Here is an 18721-nt window from a genome sequence, read left to right on the forward strand (position 1 = left end):
AATGGGTTCCTTCATTCCTGGAAATGGCAGGCTTTAGATGCATATGCTGGGCTCTGGTTATGTGTAAAGAAATGGTAGTGCTAAGTCAGTGGTTGGTGAGAAATAATATCCTCATTAAATCTCATGCAAAGTGAAGGAAATTCTTGGTAGAGTAGGAAACAAGTTGAGGACAAACGGCGAGCAAAAATGAAGCACCCTTATAATGAGCTAGTTCCACGGCTACTTGAAAGCAATTAACTCTTATGGAATAAAGTTTAGGAAAATAGATTTACCTGCCTTCTATTAGAAGGGAGCTGTTCCTCAGTGCAATGCCCCCTGCAGTCAGTTAATATTCTTTAGGATCCCCGGGTTTATCAGGTCACTCGTTTCTGAGTTTTTTAGGGTATGGTGCCAGTGGAGTGTAATGCTCATTCTAGCCAGTTAGATTCACTCTTAACCTTAATTCCATCGTACGTCACACGTGTACATAGAGCAGTGCAGCGGACACCTGCCACTGTGGAAGAGAGCGCGAATGAGTCTAATCTCCACACTTCCTCGAGTCCTGCCAGGAATAAGTAACTCAGGCATCTGTAGCAGGAGGACCAGCATTGTCTTCAGATAGAAAGAGCATCTTATTGCTGGGGAACGGAGGGGAGGACCCTCCTCTTAGATCTGCCACACTCAGCAAAGTAGAAGGGACATGGGGGGTTGGGGAGACCCAGTGCACTATAAAGCTACAAGGGGCCATTTCCTGCCACTTGATTAAAACCCTCACGAGCAGATGCCAAATGGCAAGATTCTTTAAGGTAAATATCCTGAAAATTGCTGTAAAATGAAAAACATCAAGTACTAAGAGGTGATGTAAGAACTAGTATTGATGATTTCTTTTAAATATTCAGCTCCAGCCAGCATTGGTCTGGTGTTCTCTGTGCTAGTTAACGTTCACATGTTGCGCCAGTCACTTGTCACAGGTGGGCAAACTATGGAGGTTTTTGGAGAAATGACTTGTTCATGGTCCAGTAAAGAGTGGGTGGCCGTATGAGGACTTGAGCTGTCTTCCCCCTGCACCGTGTCTGCCTGTGCTGCTCTCATCCTTTAAGAAAGACTTCCCTGGTGCCTTTGAACCCTGCCTGGAACTCTCATCTATAGCTCCTTTAATAATGTTAATGTCCCCTGCCTGAACTGTAATGATGGTACTTAGTTACTGGCACATTGCAGCTGGAAAAGACTCCCTGGAGGTCGGCATTTTTCAGCAGTTATAAATCTCCAGTCAATGAATACAAAGTTTGAACGAAGCCACGTGCTCACAGCTCCTGGACCTAGACTTTAGAAATTGGCCTGTGACCTTCTTATGGGGACCATTCTGTCTAGGAAGCAGCTAAACTCACTGATGCCTCTCGTCTTAGTAGTGTTGGTGAGGGGTAGTTGTGGGAATGAGAGATTGGGTTGAGAAATCAGGAGTGTTCAATGGTTATATTTTGTTTTGTTTCTCCTCGCATCCAGGCCCCTGCCATGCTTTGTTCAGCCAGCAGAGGGCGTGTTTGCCTCACAGCCTGAGCACCACATGGGCGGAGTGCCGATTGTCAGAGATGTCGGTGCTAGGAGAGCCTGCTCAGTCTAGTCCAGCCCTTCCGTCTATGGTGGAGGGACTCGGGGCCTCCAGTTGCTAGTACTGGAAACAGACAGGAGTGCAAGTTTGTGAGCTAACTTTTTGTTCCCAAATGTTTATTTTTAGGTCAATCAGGCATTTACAAGAAGCATCAGCAACAGATGGAAAAGGCAAGTTCCCTTGTGCTCTTGTGCTGCTCACCTTCCCTGAAGCCACAGGCCTGGGCGCTGCAGAGGGGCGGAGGACGGGCCCGGGAGGCAGCGCGAGCCCTGGGCCCGCTCTGTGAGGCAGCTTGGCGTTGCTGGGTGGAGAGGCAGGTGGCACCCATTGCGGAGACCAGCTGTGTGAGGAGGCCTGGGGTGGCTGCTGCTCTTTGGGATGATTCATTTCACTGCCACTCGTGAGCGTGATTTCACCTTCTCAAAACTGAGTCGGGAAGAGAGAATCTTGTTTTGGGGGGACCGGCTAGCACTTCACTGTGAGAACAGGAGGTTCAGGATTGAGGCTGGCTATGTGTAAAGCGTCCCTTCCTGCTGATTTCACACGCTTCCAAAATAGAGGTGTCGGTATTAATTTACAACAAGACTGATGCCACAGAGAACCTTTGACACGCTCTGATTTATAAGTGCTTGTGCCATTATAACTTTTTGCATTCACCTGATTTTCCAACCGTGCCTGCTAAATCAGAAAAGATACCACAAAGAAAACGTTTTGTGTGTTTCTGGGCTTATTTGAAAAATGTCCACAACTACAGGCTGCTGTGTCACAAATGGGCATTGCCGACCACAAGGGGTCAAGGAGCAGTGCTGTCAAAGGCCAGAGCTGCCTCTGGAGCCGGGACATCATACACCCAGTGCTGATAGTAATCATGTTCTTTAAGGCAGATTGTCCAGTTCTTGTTGTAAATAAAGTTTTGTTGCTGACCTATTTTCTGATTATAAAAGTAAAGGGGATTCATTTCAGGAAAGTCAGAAAACATGTCCAGTCATGCATTGCATAATGATGTTTCGGTCAAGGACGGACCATATGTGTGACAGTCGCCCCGTAAGATGAGTACCATGTAGCCCAGCTGTGTAGTAAGCAGTACATGTAGGTTTGTGTAAGTAATTATAATGTGCACACAACGATGAAGCAGCCTAACGGCACATTTCTCGGGATGTATCCGATCATCATGCAACACAGGACTGTAGTAGGTACATATTTTAGTTCACACTTGCTGTACAATTAATATCACAGTACTTTCTTAAAATTGAATTAGACCTGCCTTCAAGGCTTCACTCCAGTGTCAGGGGACATCCAGCGTTCTTATTTAGAGCACGGTGTTCAGCGGTGCCCCTGGTTTCGGCCCACAGTGGTTCCTATTGAGAGTCCTGCTGTCTGGCTTGGGTACCACTCTTGCGTCTGGGCAGCCTGTGAGGGTCTTGCCTCGGCTGGGAGCTCTGGCCAGTGCTCTGAGTCCAGCCTCCCAAGGCCCACTTGGCTTCTTGAGTGGCCACAGACCCCACTCACAGAATGTGCCAGCTCTTGTTTTCTTTCCAGTCCCCGGAAATAGCTCTTTGTTTTCTCCTCTTTTCCGTCAGAGGCACTGGGTTCCCTTCTCCCTCTGGGATACCCTCTGGGATAAGTTCTTTTCAGTGAGTTTAAGCTGGAACTTTGCAGAAATCTTGTGCTAAAAAAGCCTGGCTACATTGCCTTCCTCTGAGCCACAGAACTCTGAGAGCCCTCCTGACTTCTTGGAATAGGGTAAAGGGGAATCATAAAAAATAAATCAGAATTTTAAGAAAGCACCCTACCACAAACAGAAGAGTCCAAAGGAGAAAATAAAACCCCATTTTCTGGGAATAATTGTCGTTTGGGTATATTCTTGTCTTTTTTTTTCTCTTCTATACACATTATATTAAAAAGGGGTTTTATTATTTCTGTGACTTAGTGAATATGTCTTTCTCTTATTTTAATATATTGAGATGAGACATTTTAATTTTTTCATCTTTATACACTTCACTATTTCTAGATTCATTTTTCTGACTTTGGCTGAAGGTGTGTAAAAATCCCACGGGCAGGGTTTCCCCGTTGACGGGTTTCATCTGTGCTTTTCTTCTTGGCCTCATCCTTCCCTGTTTGCGACTTGCTCCGGTCCTCCCTCACCAGTCCCGCCCCCCACCCCGCCATCACTCTAGCCCTCTGACTGCCTCCGCCTTCTGCCCTGTGCTTTGGAGGGCTCGGGCTGACTGTGTAGGTGACTGTCTCTGGGACCTCTTACTCCGTGAGAGCGTGATCATCAGCTGAGGATCTTAGTGCAGTATCCTGCCTGGGTAGAGAGCACCGCAGGGGAAGCCCAAGATGGACTCATCATTGTCCCCTAGCATCATGGGGAAGGGAAACTTTATGGAACAGGAGTGCTTTTGTCATCGCCTGGGGCACACAGGCAGTTTCTCGTCTTTTCCACCAGGTGACAGCATGAGACCTCTTCAGCAGAGAGCAAACACGGACACAGGGAGTCGTGCAAGCCCCCCCCCCCCCCCCCCCCCCCCCCCCGGCTCTCCTTCAGCACTCTCAGGATGACATACTGTTAAGGAAGCACCCGTTTCTCATCAGCGGGTATCACAAACCCTTTGAAAGGGGGACAGAGTAGATTAGCCTAGAATGGGGGTGTCTTCTTGATTCGTGTTCTTTCACCGAATTGATTTAGGCTGAGGGATGCTCTTAAGCTGATCTGCAAATGCTTATTTCACTCCGTCCTTTGAGAAGTGGTCATGCTTGGGACACTTCCCAAGTCAGGGCAGCCGTGTTCCCACAGCTGAAGTCTCCCCGGCAGGGAACCCTCAGGAGCAGCGCCCTGTGCTGTCAGGCCAGCCTCGGGTGTGACTGCAGAGTGGCTGTGCCCTGTCCACTCCAGGATGGCACCACGGCAGCACCGGGAAGCTGGAGTGAACACACAGCTGACCGCCTGCTGGTGCTGGTCCCAGGATGTCTTGGTTGACCTTCTGTGTTCCTCAGTCCCATCCTGTCCCCTCACCCCCTGAGATCTAGCCCATCCTAGAGGCATCTACGCAAAGTAAAGGCCAAGGGCAGGAATGTCTCCTACTGGATTTGGAAGCATTTTGCTGGATGGTGCCTGACACTCTGGTTCCTGTTCTTAGGCCCATTATTCCACTGACTCATTGCACGACCTTAACAGCGACTTGGGCTTAAGTGTCTCAGTTTTAAGTGCAGTCCAGGCTGACTAACTGCAGGTGGGGGAAATGCTCTTTGTCCTTGTCCCTCTGCATTCGGGATTGCATCTGGCTTTCAGGGAGGGTTCGTTTGGATTTCGTGCGCTTCTTTGTCTCTGGGTTCCTTCCGACTGAACCTGAGGGAAGTATAAAGGAAAAAGTTACAGATGAAGCTGGCTGCTGTCCTTAAGCTGTGTCTTTGTCTCTGCTGTCGCACACTCTGCTGTCGTTTAGAGTTGCTGCCGCGCCCGTCCTCTGAGAGGAGGCTTAATTGAGTGTTGCACAGGCGCGCCGCGCTCTGTCCCCTGGGTCTCGCCTGCCAACATTCACTGGCTGTTCCTGCCCTTGAGCCTGCGCCCGTTTCCTTCTCGTTCATTCTCCAGCGTCATCACCTTAGAGGGCTGGCTGGGGGATACACGCCATACGTTTAATTAACAGGCTCTGCTTCTGATCTTCTGGGGTTTTTTCCTTGTGTTTCTGAGGAAAATTGGTGGAAGTATTCTGAGGAATCTTAGCTTTTAGGTGAGCTTCACAAGCCTTTAAACAAATGTTGATTGGCGAGCCGGAGGCTTTGTGGAGGCATGGCTTCACTTGGAGCTGCGGCCGTGTCGAGGTCCTGTGCCCCTGAGAAGTGTTGGTCAGGGCAGAGTTCTCAAGAGGCTCCTCGGAGTCAGAGCCATTTCCATAATAAGACATTATCCACCTTTTTCGCTGTTGGCATTTGCAGAGGGTGCACAAGCCGAGGCGGGGAGAACAGCTGGCGCCTCAGCGAGCGTCGGGGCATGGCACCACCCTGTGTCGGTGGCCCTGGCATTCTTCACTGCCACCTACTTGCAGGGGGGAAAAGGGCTCATTTCACTCAAGAGTGGCGTTGGTGAAATAGTAAAAGCTATTAATGTTATTAAATCTCTACCCTTGCATATGGTCTTTAACCTTCTGGGGGACGAAATGGGAAGTAGGCCTAAAGCACGTCTGCCGCGTACCGAGGTGCGACGGTCGTCTAGAGGGAGAGCACGTGTAGTTGCTTGAGTTGCAAGCTGAACTAGCCACTTGTCTCTTGGGGCACCGTTTGTATTTGAAAGATGGTGACAGTCAAACTACGGGTACTGAAGCTTGGAGTTTTGGCAGACATTTTCTTGAAAATGAACCAAATAAACATCTCACTTCAGGGAAACAACTACAAGTATTTGTTGCCAGTGATCTAATTTTCACTTGAAAGCACAAATTTCAATTTCGGAAGACTTAGATCCACCGCTGCAAGCTCGACAGCTTCCCGGTTCTTAAAAGAGCTCTAATGTGAGCAGGGGGACTTTTAAGAAATATTTTGTGATAAGAATTTGCAGTGTTTTGGAGGTGTGCATAACTCAGTGAAACAGTATTTTCCACCTGATCAGTGCATGTTACACAGTCATGCATGGATAGAAGATCCAGTCAAAGTGCAAGATGGACCAGTGGATTTTAATTGACAGAGTGTGAAAAGTCAGTGATACAGTTTCAGATTTCCCACCTCGCTGATCTTCGAGAAGCTACCGCTTGTCAAGTTTTAATATAGAATCAGAGAAGACTATTCAGTTATCTAAAAAGGCCTACGTCTGTTTAAGGCCATATTTTCTTCATATACTTGAACCAGAACCCTTCTTCACAACAGATTGAATGCAGAAGCAAATATGAAAATCCTGCTGTGTTCTATTAAGCCAGACATTAAAGAGATTTAGAAAAATGGAAAACAGTTCTGCTCTTCTCATGAAATTTTTTGTTATTTTTATAAGAAAAATAATATTAACATGTAATGAATTTATTTTTGTCACTTTTTTTTTTTTGAGGAAGATTAGCCCTGAGCTAACATCTGCTGCCAGTCCTCCTCTTTTTTCTGAGGAAGACTGGTGCTGAGCTAACATTTGTGCCCATCTTCCTCTACTTTATACGTGGGACGCCTACCACAGCATAGCTTGCTAAGCGGTGCCATGTCTGCACCCAGGATCCGAACCGGCGAACCCCGGGCCACCAAAGTGGAATATGCAAACTTAACTGCTGTGTCACCGGGCCGGCCCCTATTTTTGTCACTTTTAAATTAATTATTAAATATTTTGGAAATTTGTTGCAATTTCTAATATGATAAATACTGATAGATTTTCCCCACATGAACACCAGCTCTTTGGGGTCTTCAGTAATTTTTTAGTGTGCATTGGTCCTGAGCCTGAAAGTTCCAGAACCATGCATTAGGGATGCGACTTCTTGAGCCTTGTGGTCCCAACACCCGTGAGTGGGAGTGAAAGGCTGCCTGGTTCTTTCTTCCTGAGCCTGTTGAGCTCATTTCAGACTGACTTGTTCAGATTCTTGTGACTATTTAAGAGTCCATTACTGGGCAACCGATGCCAAAAAAATATGTTTTATTTGGGTGTGTTCATATAAACAGACCTATTGAAAAACGTACTAATGTGCAAGAAAGAGAAATACCCTGGCTGTTTTTGTAAATAAACTTTGGTTGGAACACAGCCATGCCCATTGGTATACGTATTGCCTGTTGCTGCTTTTGTGCTACTGTGGCAGTGATGACTATGTGGCCGAGATCAGCCAGCCCACAAGGCCTAAAACATTTGCTCTCCAGCCCTTTACAGAGAAAGTGTGACAACTCCTGGCTATTGTGGACATTTAAGAGATAACCATTTTTGAAACCATATCTATAATGTAGTGATGTTGACTGCTGACTGTTCGCTCTGTACTGAGCACTTTGAAAACTGTAAAGCTCACATAGGTATAAGAAATTACTGCTTCTAAGGATTTACTGAACTCCAACTTAGTGTCCAGCACTGTGTTCTTTGTTATTTGATTGGGACAGTAGCTTTTGCATCCTTCTCTGTTCTGATATTTTACCTAACCTATTACTCTAATGGGAATCTGTGCTTTTCTTTAACTAACAAGATGGCTTTTAACATGGATTACTCTCTGTTTATGAACAGAGACTTGGGTTATACATTTCTACCCGGGCTGATGGTTTATACGCGCTCTCTTCTTTGACTTCTTTGACTCAGTTCCTGGTTATAATTATAGGTTTATCTAACCTTTATTTTCACTTTCCAAGTAGAAACTAAGGTGGCCCCAGACCCACTGATGCTCTAGGCAGTGAGGATTGTTGTTAGATTAAATTTGGAGACTCTAGCCCAAAAGCCTTAGAGAGGACGAGGAGGTCAGGAGAGTAGGGCCCCCAGCTGCGCGTTTGGCTGTGGTTCCACCTCCCGGAGGTGAAAGGGCTCTAGCACTGTGCAGTGGGGCAAGGGTGCTTTCCTCCGGACCCGCAGTCCACTGTCGTCTGCACGGCTGGTGAGGGTAGTCCGTTGGGATCCCACCCTCTGGAGCACTGTTTCATGATCATGGAAGAGAAAAGGCAGAAGAAGTGAGATTCTCTTTATCTGGTCACTCAGAAACTTTTCCTACTTCCTATGTTCCCGTGTAGCTAGAGCATGCATTTGTGGATCCGCTCCGGCCTCTGCAGTCTAAAGCTGCGCCCTGAGGGCGTTCTAAACAGTCTGCTGCTCCAGAAAGGTGGCGTGCTGGCAGGCAAAGAACACTTTCTCTCCGGGAGATGTGATGGAAGTACTTACAAAATTCCTGCCTCTCTTATGGCATGAGGTGAGGTGGCATTTGTCGAGACCCCAGAGGATTCTGTCTGTCACTCAGGGCCACCTCACCTAAGTGTGTGGCTGACCTTGTAAGTCAGGTGTTTCTCAGGTGGCACCCATGAGAGCATGACACAAGGCAGCTGTGGGTCAGAGACTGTAGATCTTGTGCATGCTCGCATTTGCCTGGCCACAGGGTTTGTGGCTCTCAGCACATTCTCGAAGGAGGCTGTCTCCTGGTCTCTCCAGGAGTCTGTGACCCTAGAAAGGGTAAAACCACAACTAAATAGACTCTGAGGAAGAGAGAATGAGAGAGAAAAAGGATATTTTATTACACTGGCTTAATACAATGATTTTTAATTTATTTTAATCACCAAAAACCTCTTTTCATTACTTTCCCTCAGCAGGTCACCCAGAATTCCTTTAATGTCATCAACCTAATCCCAGCTTCTGATCAACATTTTGAAATAATCAGTTAACCAGCGATACGATCCTGAGTTAATAGAATCTACAACCAGCAGCAGAGGCCTCTCGTATCCCCGGGCTGAGACGCAGCTTCATCGCAGTGCCAGTTTCTTCTTAGGCCTTTCAGATATCAGGACCCTAGTTACCGTGGGGCACTCAGCCCCCAGTGGGCCTGGTTAGCCGTCTGTGTTGGCGTGCCCTCCGCAGTTCTGGGTGTGGTTCTCCTGCCTAGTGGTGTTAGCATGCATTTGTTTTCTGCGATTCTTAAGACACAGTTGAAAGCAGCTTTTCTCAGATTACTGCAGTATTCAGGGCGGTCAGGTTCTCCTATTGAGAAGGTGTTGTCTGCTGTTGACCAGGCTGTGTCATCAAGCCATGAGACATCTCACCGTCTTCCTTGCCCAGCTCATTGCCAACTGTGAGTCTGTGCTGTGGACAGCCAGGGGAGCGATGTGCTGCCCAGCTCAGCTGTGATGTCTGGCTGACACGGCTGCCAGCATTGCGGCTGCGCGCTGCGGGCTGGCCAAGGCGGGAGGGACTGTCACAAGCAGAATCTGAGATCAGCATGGGCCCTAGGACCCCCTCCTCCAGCAGGGCCTTGGGTGTGATTCTAGAGCAGAAGGGATGAAAAAGGCACACGCTCACTAGACTGGAGGGCAGAAATCTGTTCTGGAGTCACTCTTTCCTGCAGTGGTGTGGTTGTCAGCCGGTCTCTTGGGCCATTTTTCCTCCTTTCTTTGATGCTTTTTGTTGGTTATTTATGATAAAATTTTGCTTACAGTAAGATGCACAGCCCTCCACTGTTCATTTCAGTGGCTTCTGACCACTCCGGGGTCATTGTTTTAAATGCATATTGGAAATGTATTTTGAGCCACTTTTCAGTTTGCAGGTGAAAGCGTTCGGTTTTCTTAGTTCCTCCTGTCCGTCACAGTCTTTCCCATCCTCGCTCCTGATGCCTTCGCTGTGGGACGGGTGAGTGGGATCTCTTACTAGTGGAGGCCTGTGGGCTCAGCACTCCAGAATGGACACGTCCAGACCAGTGTGCTCCCAGGTCAGCATGTGGCCTGGCTTCGAATGGGGGAAGCTGCCCTGTGCCCCGTGCACTGTGAGCTTGAGCCCGGAGCTGAAGCAGATTGTGGAAATGCTACGGTTGAGAGTGAGTCAGAGCGACTCCAATGTGATCTAGGCTTTGCTGTCATCCTTATTTCTTTAATTTTTAGTTTGACTCAAAATTCCCTGTGAAGCTCAGGAGGAAGCAGGAGAAAAGGATGATGGGTAGGTAGGGGTGATTTTAAGCCTCAAGGCTTTCCTTACACCCAGGGAAGGGTTGTTGTGGAAATTTTTCATCCTCTAAGTGGCTGTCGTGGGCCCTTGCCTCTGTCCGTCCCGTGGATTGTCCAGAGCTAACTCCTCAAGACAGAGTGCTGGCAGCTCCTGGCATTGCCCAGCATTTTGAGCCACCATCGCATTGCCCTGAGCCACTGGTGGATTAGGAGGCCGTGAAGCGCCTTTCTCTCAGCGTTAAGCCTGGGCACTGAGAGCTTGGTCCTCGGAGGGAGGGGCTTGGTTTGAACACTGGCTTCTCCGCTTACAAGCTGTGCGACCTTGGTAATTTACTCACTTCTCCAGGCCTGTGTCCTTCATCTGCGAGGCAGTGGTAACAGCCCCCTTTCCTCACAGAGGCTCCTGTGCGGACTACACGAGGTGAAATAGGAGAGGGGCCCGGCCTGGGGCCCAGCGCACTATCACACAGTAGATGGTGACCAGCACTGTTGTTTTTATTGTTGTCGTGCTTCCAAGACCATCCAGGGAAGACCTCTGAGGAGGAAGGGGCCCATCCATCTTCCTGCCAGCCTGCTTGGTACTCTGGCGCTTAAAGAGGAAAAGTGAAAGTCTAGGCAGGGAGCTCCTGGAGTTGGGGTGCATTTGCTCTTTTGCTGCTGGGTCCGAGAGAGCGCTGACTTGTTAAGAATTTGAAAGGCTGGATGCGTCCTGCCTCAGTGGGTACTTCCTACCTCAGTGGGCACTTTTTCCGTTCTCGGCAGTAAAAAGTACTTGCCAAAATCCAGTCATGTCCGTTTTCCTGAGAGTGGGAGGAAGAGGAATCCCACAGCAGGAAGTCAGCCTCGTAGGCGCTCCTGACACAGGTGTCCGTGCTCTCTCCTTGCTCCCCACCCCACCCCTCCCCCACTCCCTAGGAAGTTTTTCAAAATCCTTATAGCCACCCCCGATTCCCTACGAGTAGGGAGCAGCTTGGGCATCTGTGCTAAAGAAAGCTCTCCGGGTGATTCTGCTGCCCACCCCGGTTAAGGACCATTGCCGGAAGGAAATTCTCCAAATGGGAGACTGATGCCCCAAGGAGGCAGTGGCAGGCCAGGCTCAGGCACTCTGAGCTATGATGGTACAGGGCCTGGAATGCAGGTCTCCTGGCTCCTGTCCGAGGCGTTTTCCCTCACACCGTGCTCATTCTTTTACCATATTTGCTCTTCCTCATGGTGGGGTTAGAAATAGCTAGCTCAGACTTGGTGAGCCCTTACTCCCGTGGGAGCCCGCCCTGCCATGGTCCAGTGAGCAGCAAGCGATCCGCGTTCTTAACTCCACTGAAGGCTGTTTTGGAATCAAAGCAAAGGGAGGCTTGGCACTCCAGGCTGCGGCCCACTGCCTCACTGCTCCTTGCATGGTGCCAGTGAGGTTCCACCCTCCAGAGCTGGTCCATCCCCTGCTCGGCAGGCTGACTCATTGTGTGCATATGGCAGCAGTGCTTCCAGGAGAGCCCAGAGCTCTCTGGCAGTCCCCAGGTCGCCACTTGCTCCAGTTTTACTTACTAGAGTCTGGAGTCCTGCCAGCTGTGGCAGCCGCTGTAGCACTATATGCCGCATTTGGTATTTGGTAATACCATATAATCCTGATGCCGTGACATCAGGCATTCATTGAGTGCTTACTGTGTGCTGTTTGCTTTCCACATCCTGTCTCACACATTCCCCCAGCAACTCTGGCAGTAGGTATTGTTATTCTTGTTTTACAGATGAAGAAACTGAGGCTCAGAGAGGTGAGGCGATTTATCTGAGGTCACATAGCCAGTAAGCAGCAGAGTTGGAATTTGAACCCACAGTGTTCAAATGTGCAGGGCCTGCACTGACACCCACTCCTGCTTCTTGCTCCAATGAGGAAGCTTGCTCCTGGCCTCCACTGCCTTGGCTGTGCCTAGAACACCCATGTGGACCCAGGTGCCTCATCCCGTGACCAGCAGTCTCAAACAGATGCCTTATTTGTGCCTAGAAACGAGGTCTGTCGTGACTGGTGGGTTTCAGAATCAACCTTGAACTCTGCTTATTGTGGCTGCTTTTCTTAGAGACAAACCTAGTTGTTCCCAAGGTCTGTTTCTCAGTCCCAGCCCGTGTCCTGGGGTGGCCTAGCGTCAGTGCCTGTGCTGATGTTTCTTCGTGGGCGCCTGTCTGTGGCTGTCCAGGCTCATCGATAAAGGCTTCGTGGCTGCCTCTTCCGAGTGTCTCGCAGTCAGCCTGGAGGCTGTGACGCGGGCCTCCTGCCCCCTTCCTCTCACGCGCACTCGTGTCTTGGCCCATTAAGGCCTGCAGCGCCTTGACCCATCTGCTCTCTCCCCCATGAACTTCACTGAAGAATTCTCTCTGGTCTCCCAGCACCGTTGGCTTGTTGTCCTTCTGTCTCCCAAGCCAGCCACCAACGCAAGCTCAGCCTCTTGTTCGCTGCCCCGTCCTCTGCTCTCCACGGACAGAAAGGCCTCACCACCTTTTAGAGGGACCTCCACACTCCAGGCTTTTGACTTCCCCTGGGCTTTTATTGGTTCTCTCCATCCTGTCTCCAGAGAGCTTGCTCTGAACTGTAGGTGTGATCAAGGCACGGCCCTGCTTCAGCTGGCCGAGGCTCCCTGGTCTCGGCGCCAAGGGAGGCCAGCTCCGGCCTTTGGCATCTGACTCAGCTCCCACCTCTCCTCTCCACCCGGCCTCGTCCCCTGCCTCCTCACTGTCCAGCTGCCCCGAGCTGCTTTCTCTTCGCTGCTGCCTGGTGCTGCCTCACCTCGGAGCCTCTGTGCCTGCTCTTCCCGGGCATTCTCTCCACTTGGTGTCTCCACTCCTGCCCCTTCCTGAGCCCCAGGCAGGCCTCCGCTTAGACAGCGCCTCCGCTTGGACATCGCCTCCTTTGGGAATCCTCTCTTTCGCCCCTTGTCCCCCTGATCTGGCTTGAGAGCCCTTACTTGATCATGGCCATGGCAGCCATGTGTATCTTGTCCTGGCGTCTTGAAATCCAGGAATAAAAGTGTGGCACTTTTCTCTCTGTCAGGCTGAAGGTTCCTGCTTAAGCAAGGGCAGGAGTTTCATTTGTCAGGATTTATTTGAAAATTCAGAGGAGACTTTTAAAGCATTTTTATTGTTTAAATGTCTAATTGTTGGTGCTGTTCTTTCTCACTTATTCGCAAAGAAGAGAATTGAGTGTTCATATTCAAGAACTGTGTGCTTCTCTGGGCGGGCCACAGCTCCCAGGGCTGGGGTTTCGAGGGCCGAATGCAGTGTGAGCAGGCCGTTTCATTGACCTCTGCCAGTGTGAGCAGAGGACACGCACACAAAAGGGGACACAAGAGGAATACTGGCTCATGCAAATGTGGAAAGTTTTAAATCCATGGTCACTTACTTATCCGACACTTCTAATATCTTTCCCTCAGTGCAGCCTCTCCCCTCCCTCAGATGAGGAGGAATAGTGCCCATTACACCCTTTCGTCACCGGACTCTGCGCAATGTAGCAGTGAGTATGTGGCTGGTCTGGTGCCTCTCTGAGGGACGGCAGCCGCCCCTCGGGCAAAGGCCTGGGCAGCCAGGGTCACTGCTGCGTCCCAGCGCCTGTCCTGAGATGAGCTGAGTGAAAACCTACAAGAGAACCAGGGAGATTTAACTTAGGACAAAACCAGACTGCTAGAGAGGGTGCTGGGTAAGAAAGCCTCCGCCCGTCGGCCTCCTGGAATTGTGCTTCTTCACATGTTGTGTGCGAGTCCTTTGCAGCTCTACATGTGAGGGTTACAGCCTCTCAGTTTGGGGAGTTAAACTTTCCTGGAAAGACTTTCTGACCCTCCCCTCATCCATGCGTTCGGTTTCTCAGAGGAGATTCTTGCAGATACTGTTAGTTGATAATCACTTTGAAGATTAATTGAGGATTCAGGAATTTCTTTTGGAATCCTAGGCTTGATTGCCCCCCACTAAGCACAAACCAGAGGAGGGAGGAAGAGGAAATTCGACCCTTCGCTGCCCACAGTCCCGTTCTTAAAGGGAGCCAGTAATTGAATGCTGTTAAACAAAATGAATTTGGCTCCTGCTGGAACGTATATGATGAGTGAAAGGACTGCTAATCGGGGAGGGAGCCAGGCTACCCTCTGTGGTCATCAATATTTCATGGCCATAGGCAGCGGCAGGAAGTTAGCTGTCCCGGCTGCCTGACCTTGAGCCATCACAACCGTAAGACAGAACCAGGGAGGTCATATTAAAGGGCTCATTACAAGGCACATAGTAAAACCTAAGAGAAGTTTGCAAGATGCACCCGTGGGTTAGTCGAATTAATGCTCAGCTAGTGGGAGGCTCCCCAGACAGGGCTCAGGGACCCACCTGAGACTGGCCCTAGTGAGGGTTCGGCTCTGTCAGCCGGAGCAGCACAGCTGGAGTGTCAACACCGGCTTTGGGGCCTCGAGTGTTGATTGGTCGTGTCCCCATTGTCTGTGGTGTCACTATACGCCCAGCATGGCCAGTTGAAAGCTCCTGAACCTGGAGTGGGGAGATGCAGTGCCAGAGCACCACACCTGCTGCTTCCTACTCCCTGCTGCTTCCTACTCCCTGCTGCTTCCTGGTAATCTGGGGAGGTCCTGCCGAGCGCTGGCATTTCCAGAAACTAGGTGTGCCCCGCGCTGTCCTCATTCGCAGTAGACTTGTCCCCTTGACAGCGGGTGCCTGCCTGTAACTTTCTTGGAAATTGAGAAAAGAAGTTAATGAGCTTTTCATTTTGTTCTTTCTTCTCCCTAGCTGCTATTAACTTAGCAAAGCTGAAACTTTTCAGACATTATTACGTCTTGGTGAGTAAAAAAATCCTAAATCTGCAATAAGATCAATTCAAGGAGTAGAGCAAATGAACTTGCAAGAGTTGTTGAAAGCACAAGATGTGTGGAGCTGTGTGGATTTCATTTTATAAAACCAAATTGTATTTTGGGGTTTTTTTTTTTCTTTTTATTCCTCCCCAAAGCCCCAGTACATAGTTGTGTATTCTAGTTGTAAGTCCTTCTAGTTCTTCTGTGTGAGCTGCCGCCACAGCATGGCTACTGACAGATGAGTGGTGTGGTTCCGCGCCTGGGAACCGAACTGGCCGCTGAAGCAGAGCGTGCCGAACTTGCACCACTAGGCCCTCAGGGCTTGCTCCAAATTGTGTCTTTTGATATGGGAAATTACCTGAGTTATTTCTTTCTAAATTTTGGTTTTAAATTTGGCTTTAAATACTCAGAAAAATAATAAATGCTTGGTATTTTTAACTACAGGGATTATAGAAACACAGGAGAAGCCCTTTATGACCCTGATCTTCTCCCCCTCCTCTTCCTCCCTGAGTGATTCCTATTGACAGTTTGTGGTTATTTTTCTAGACTCTTTTTAGGCATATGCCACACATAGCTGTTCCTTTGACTTGCTTTCTGTATTTATTTACCAAAATGGGATCACACCTAAAACAAGGCTGTAATGGACATGCAAAGTCCATATACGCATACACCAAAGGCAGGACTTGCCATAAATTATTAAGATCATAATTTTTTGGAATACGTAAGGTTATGGGTCTTCTAGGGTTCACTTTTTGACTCTTAAAGTTTCTGAGTTGTCTTTGTGATTTTGGCATTGACTATCATGCTGGACAGTTCTTTTCCCGCAAGCCTCGCCACCCTGGGCATGGTCCCAGCAAGCAGTGCACACTAGAGTAGCTGTCATGTGAATCCTTGCCACATCCTCCCTTCCTAGAGTACTTAGTATTGTTCCACTGAGTGTGGACCTCGAACATTTACAGCATCTCTGGAGAGACTCAAAGTCAGTATTTTCTCTGTGTGGCTTTATTTTGCTGTTACTACTGGAAAACATTCCTCAGAGTCTGACAATTAAAAATATTACCCTTAGGGGGTTGGGATCAATGGGTTATGTGTGTGGATAGGGCGAGGGAGGGGTTACTCAGGAGTTAGGGGCAGCCGCCCCGGAGTGTGTATCATCACAGAGACAAAGAGGAGAGCTTTCAGTTCTGACTAGCAGAGTAGCCGTCTCTCCGCCAGGCTTATTAATTCGCCTACGAGTGTCGAACAGTTGTCTCCAGATATTCTCTTTGCTCTTTTGTAGATAATTTGTCGAAACAAACTATTGGAAGAAAGTGGTGCCATAATGTCTGTGTTGATTTTATTCCTCATTTCTTTCCTCTTCACATAGATCGTGTGTTACATATACTTCACCAGGATCATCGCATTTCTCCTCAAACTTGCCGTTCCGTTCCAGTGGAAGTGGCTCTACCAGGTATGCGGCTCTAAGGGCACCGTGCCAGAGAGTTCCTGTCTGAGGATCAAGTCCTGGGGTTTAACTGAAGGTTGTTATAAACGTATCCAGCCGTGGCCGCTCAGACCCTCTGTCTCTTCTCGTCCACAATTAAGATTATCTGTCTAGGAAAGCTGCTGGATTACGTGAGAAATCTAGAAATAGTTGCATTATTGATTTTAGTTTTCAATTTTAAAAGTCTGTGAAAAGAAAAGCCTCAGGCGGAAAGAGAAAGATGTGCCCTGTATAATCAAACTTAGATGAGAGGGGTCTTTTCCTTCAGAGACAGGGCTTTGAATAACAGAATCCGGGCCTCCCCTCTTCTTGGCCCGTTATTAGCATCTTTGCAGTACACTAGAACAAGTTTAACTACGAGGGGAATCCACCAAACGATGTAGAGACTTTTCTTGAAGCACTGACTTGGTGCTTTAGGGCCATGGGAAATGTGGGTATTTAATGAGCTCTTGAAAGCTACCGGGGAAGACTGCTTAAAGCAGGGAGTCTTAAATGTCGTCTTTGGGCAGAATGCTCCTGGCTGAGGCTTCAGCAAATCTGCTGAAGAAAATGCTCTCTAGCAGTCAGCTCTGGCATTTGAGTGAGGGAGCAGCCAGTGGTGGGTTGGCGGGGGGATGTGTCTGTTTGTTTAGTTCCGCTGCTGTCTGAAGAACAGTGTTGCTAATCCCTTTATTTGGGGACGGTTTTTCAATTTGCAGCTCCTGGATGAAACGGCCACGCTGGTGTTCTTTGTTCTAACGGGGTATAAATTCCGTCCAGCTTCAGATAACCCCTACCTACAACTTTCTCAGGAAGAGGATGACTTGGAAATGGAATCTGTGTAAGAAATCTCCTTTCCTCCCTCCCGTGTCTACCCCTTTACCTAACTGAAAGCAGCCTGGTGTGAACTGGAGCAGCCACTCTCTGCCTTTTGTTGCTTCAGAGGTGGCACTTCTATTTTTAGCAGAAGGAAATGGACACTCAAGCCCCAGGCGCTCTCATTCAGTTTGAAGGACAGTAGCTGCCAGGCATCCCTCCATCTTTTCAGGGAGAGTTGAACTTGCCATCCTATTTAGCCTCATTGGAGCCTGCTTCCAGTAACTCACCAGCAAGAACTTAGGGACATACTTGGTTGTTCAGAGCTCCTGAGGATGGGCAGCCCCACTTCCTGTTGGGCTCCTGCCGTGGGGAGCTGAAAATGCGATCACTGGGGTCATTTGTAAGTCTGCTGACTATCCTCAAACGTCCTTTATCATCAGCTAAACCTAGCACAATGACTTTGACCTATATCTGAGCGTTAAAATGGGCTTTTCTGAGTCACAGGCTAAGTGATTCTAGGGTCCTATTTTCTGGGAAAGGGCAGTCATTTTCTAGAGAAGTGAATGGTGATTAAGTAAGCGAATTTGCTTGTTAACTTATCTGCTGCGATGGGCCAGGTTAATTGTTGTGCTGATTAGCTTGAGGCTGGGTTTCTCTTCTGGTTCTCCGCAGCCTTTTGACTTTTCCCAATTCAAAGGCTGAGCCTTGGCCCCTGCTGGGCTCTGCTGGGCTGCAGGCTGGGCAGCGTGGGAGGGGACAGCTCTTTGTGCTCAGCTCCACTGTGAGAACAATAAAGGGAAGGCAGAGCCTACCCATGGGTCCCGAACAGCATCTCCCTGTGCAGAGGAAGAGACACCTTTTTACAGACAGTGGAGGGCAAAGCAGGAGAACCGTCAGATGTGCCTTTTTAGAAGCAGCAGAAGCTGAGCAAGTGCTGTTGGTTGAAGAGGTGCAAGTGAGAGTCAGCCTGGTGGGCACGGTGGTCAGTAACCTAAGGCGTGGTGTGGTTAGCCGTCCCCTGCTGGGAGACCTGTAGCTTGTTCCATAAGCACGCGGCCAGCTTTCTCTGGGCTGGGCAGCTAGAAGCTGACCGGCTGGGGCAGAGCACCTTCCACTTCACTGAATTGTGCTCCAGAATGGCCACATAGCTGCGCTCCTCACCAGCAACTTAGGAGTTCTGTCCCCACGTTCTTGCCGACAGCTGTTTCATCTGGAAGCGTGGATGCATTGTGAAGGTATTTTTGTCTCCTGGCAAAACTTTTTTAAATTTTGTGTTGGTTTTGTTTCTCTCCGATAATATTTGAGCAAGAGGGTCTATAGGTGCTAAAATCTGGAGGGAACGGGGAGGGAGCAGACACACCACCAGTCTAGTGGAGACTGGAGAGAGCGTGTTCCTTATTCTGGCACGATTTGGGAGCGGCGGAACGTTAAGTCAGGGATTATCCTTTGCCTGCC

The 18721-nt window shown here is 49.0% G+C and overlaps 1 protein-coding gene across 1 annotated transcript in view; it reads left to right on the forward strand.

The window, feature by feature from the left end:
- Positions 1 to 18721, forward strand: part of GPR107 (G protein-coupled receptor 107) — a 71219-nt gene that overhangs the window by 41190 nt on the left and 11308 nt on the right. Inside the window, exons 14-17 of the mRNA XM_008521582.2 lie at positions 1715 to 1758; positions 14924 to 14973; positions 16352 to 16435; positions 17167 to 17288. Coding sequence (XP_008519804.1) covers positions 1715 to 1758; positions 14924 to 14973; positions 16352 to 16435; positions 17167 to 17288 — 300 coding nt within the window. The remainder of the gene's footprint in view (positions 1 to 1714; positions 1759 to 14923; positions 14974 to 16351; positions 16436 to 17166; positions 17289 to 18721) is intronic.

Source organism: Equus przewalskii, chromosome 26, assembly GCF_037783145.1.
Source record: "Equus przewalskii isolate Varuska chromosome 26, EquPr2, whole genome shotgun sequence".
NCBI classification, from domain to species: Eukaryota; Metazoa; Chordata; class Mammalia; order Perissodactyla; family Equidae; genus Equus; species Equus przewalskii.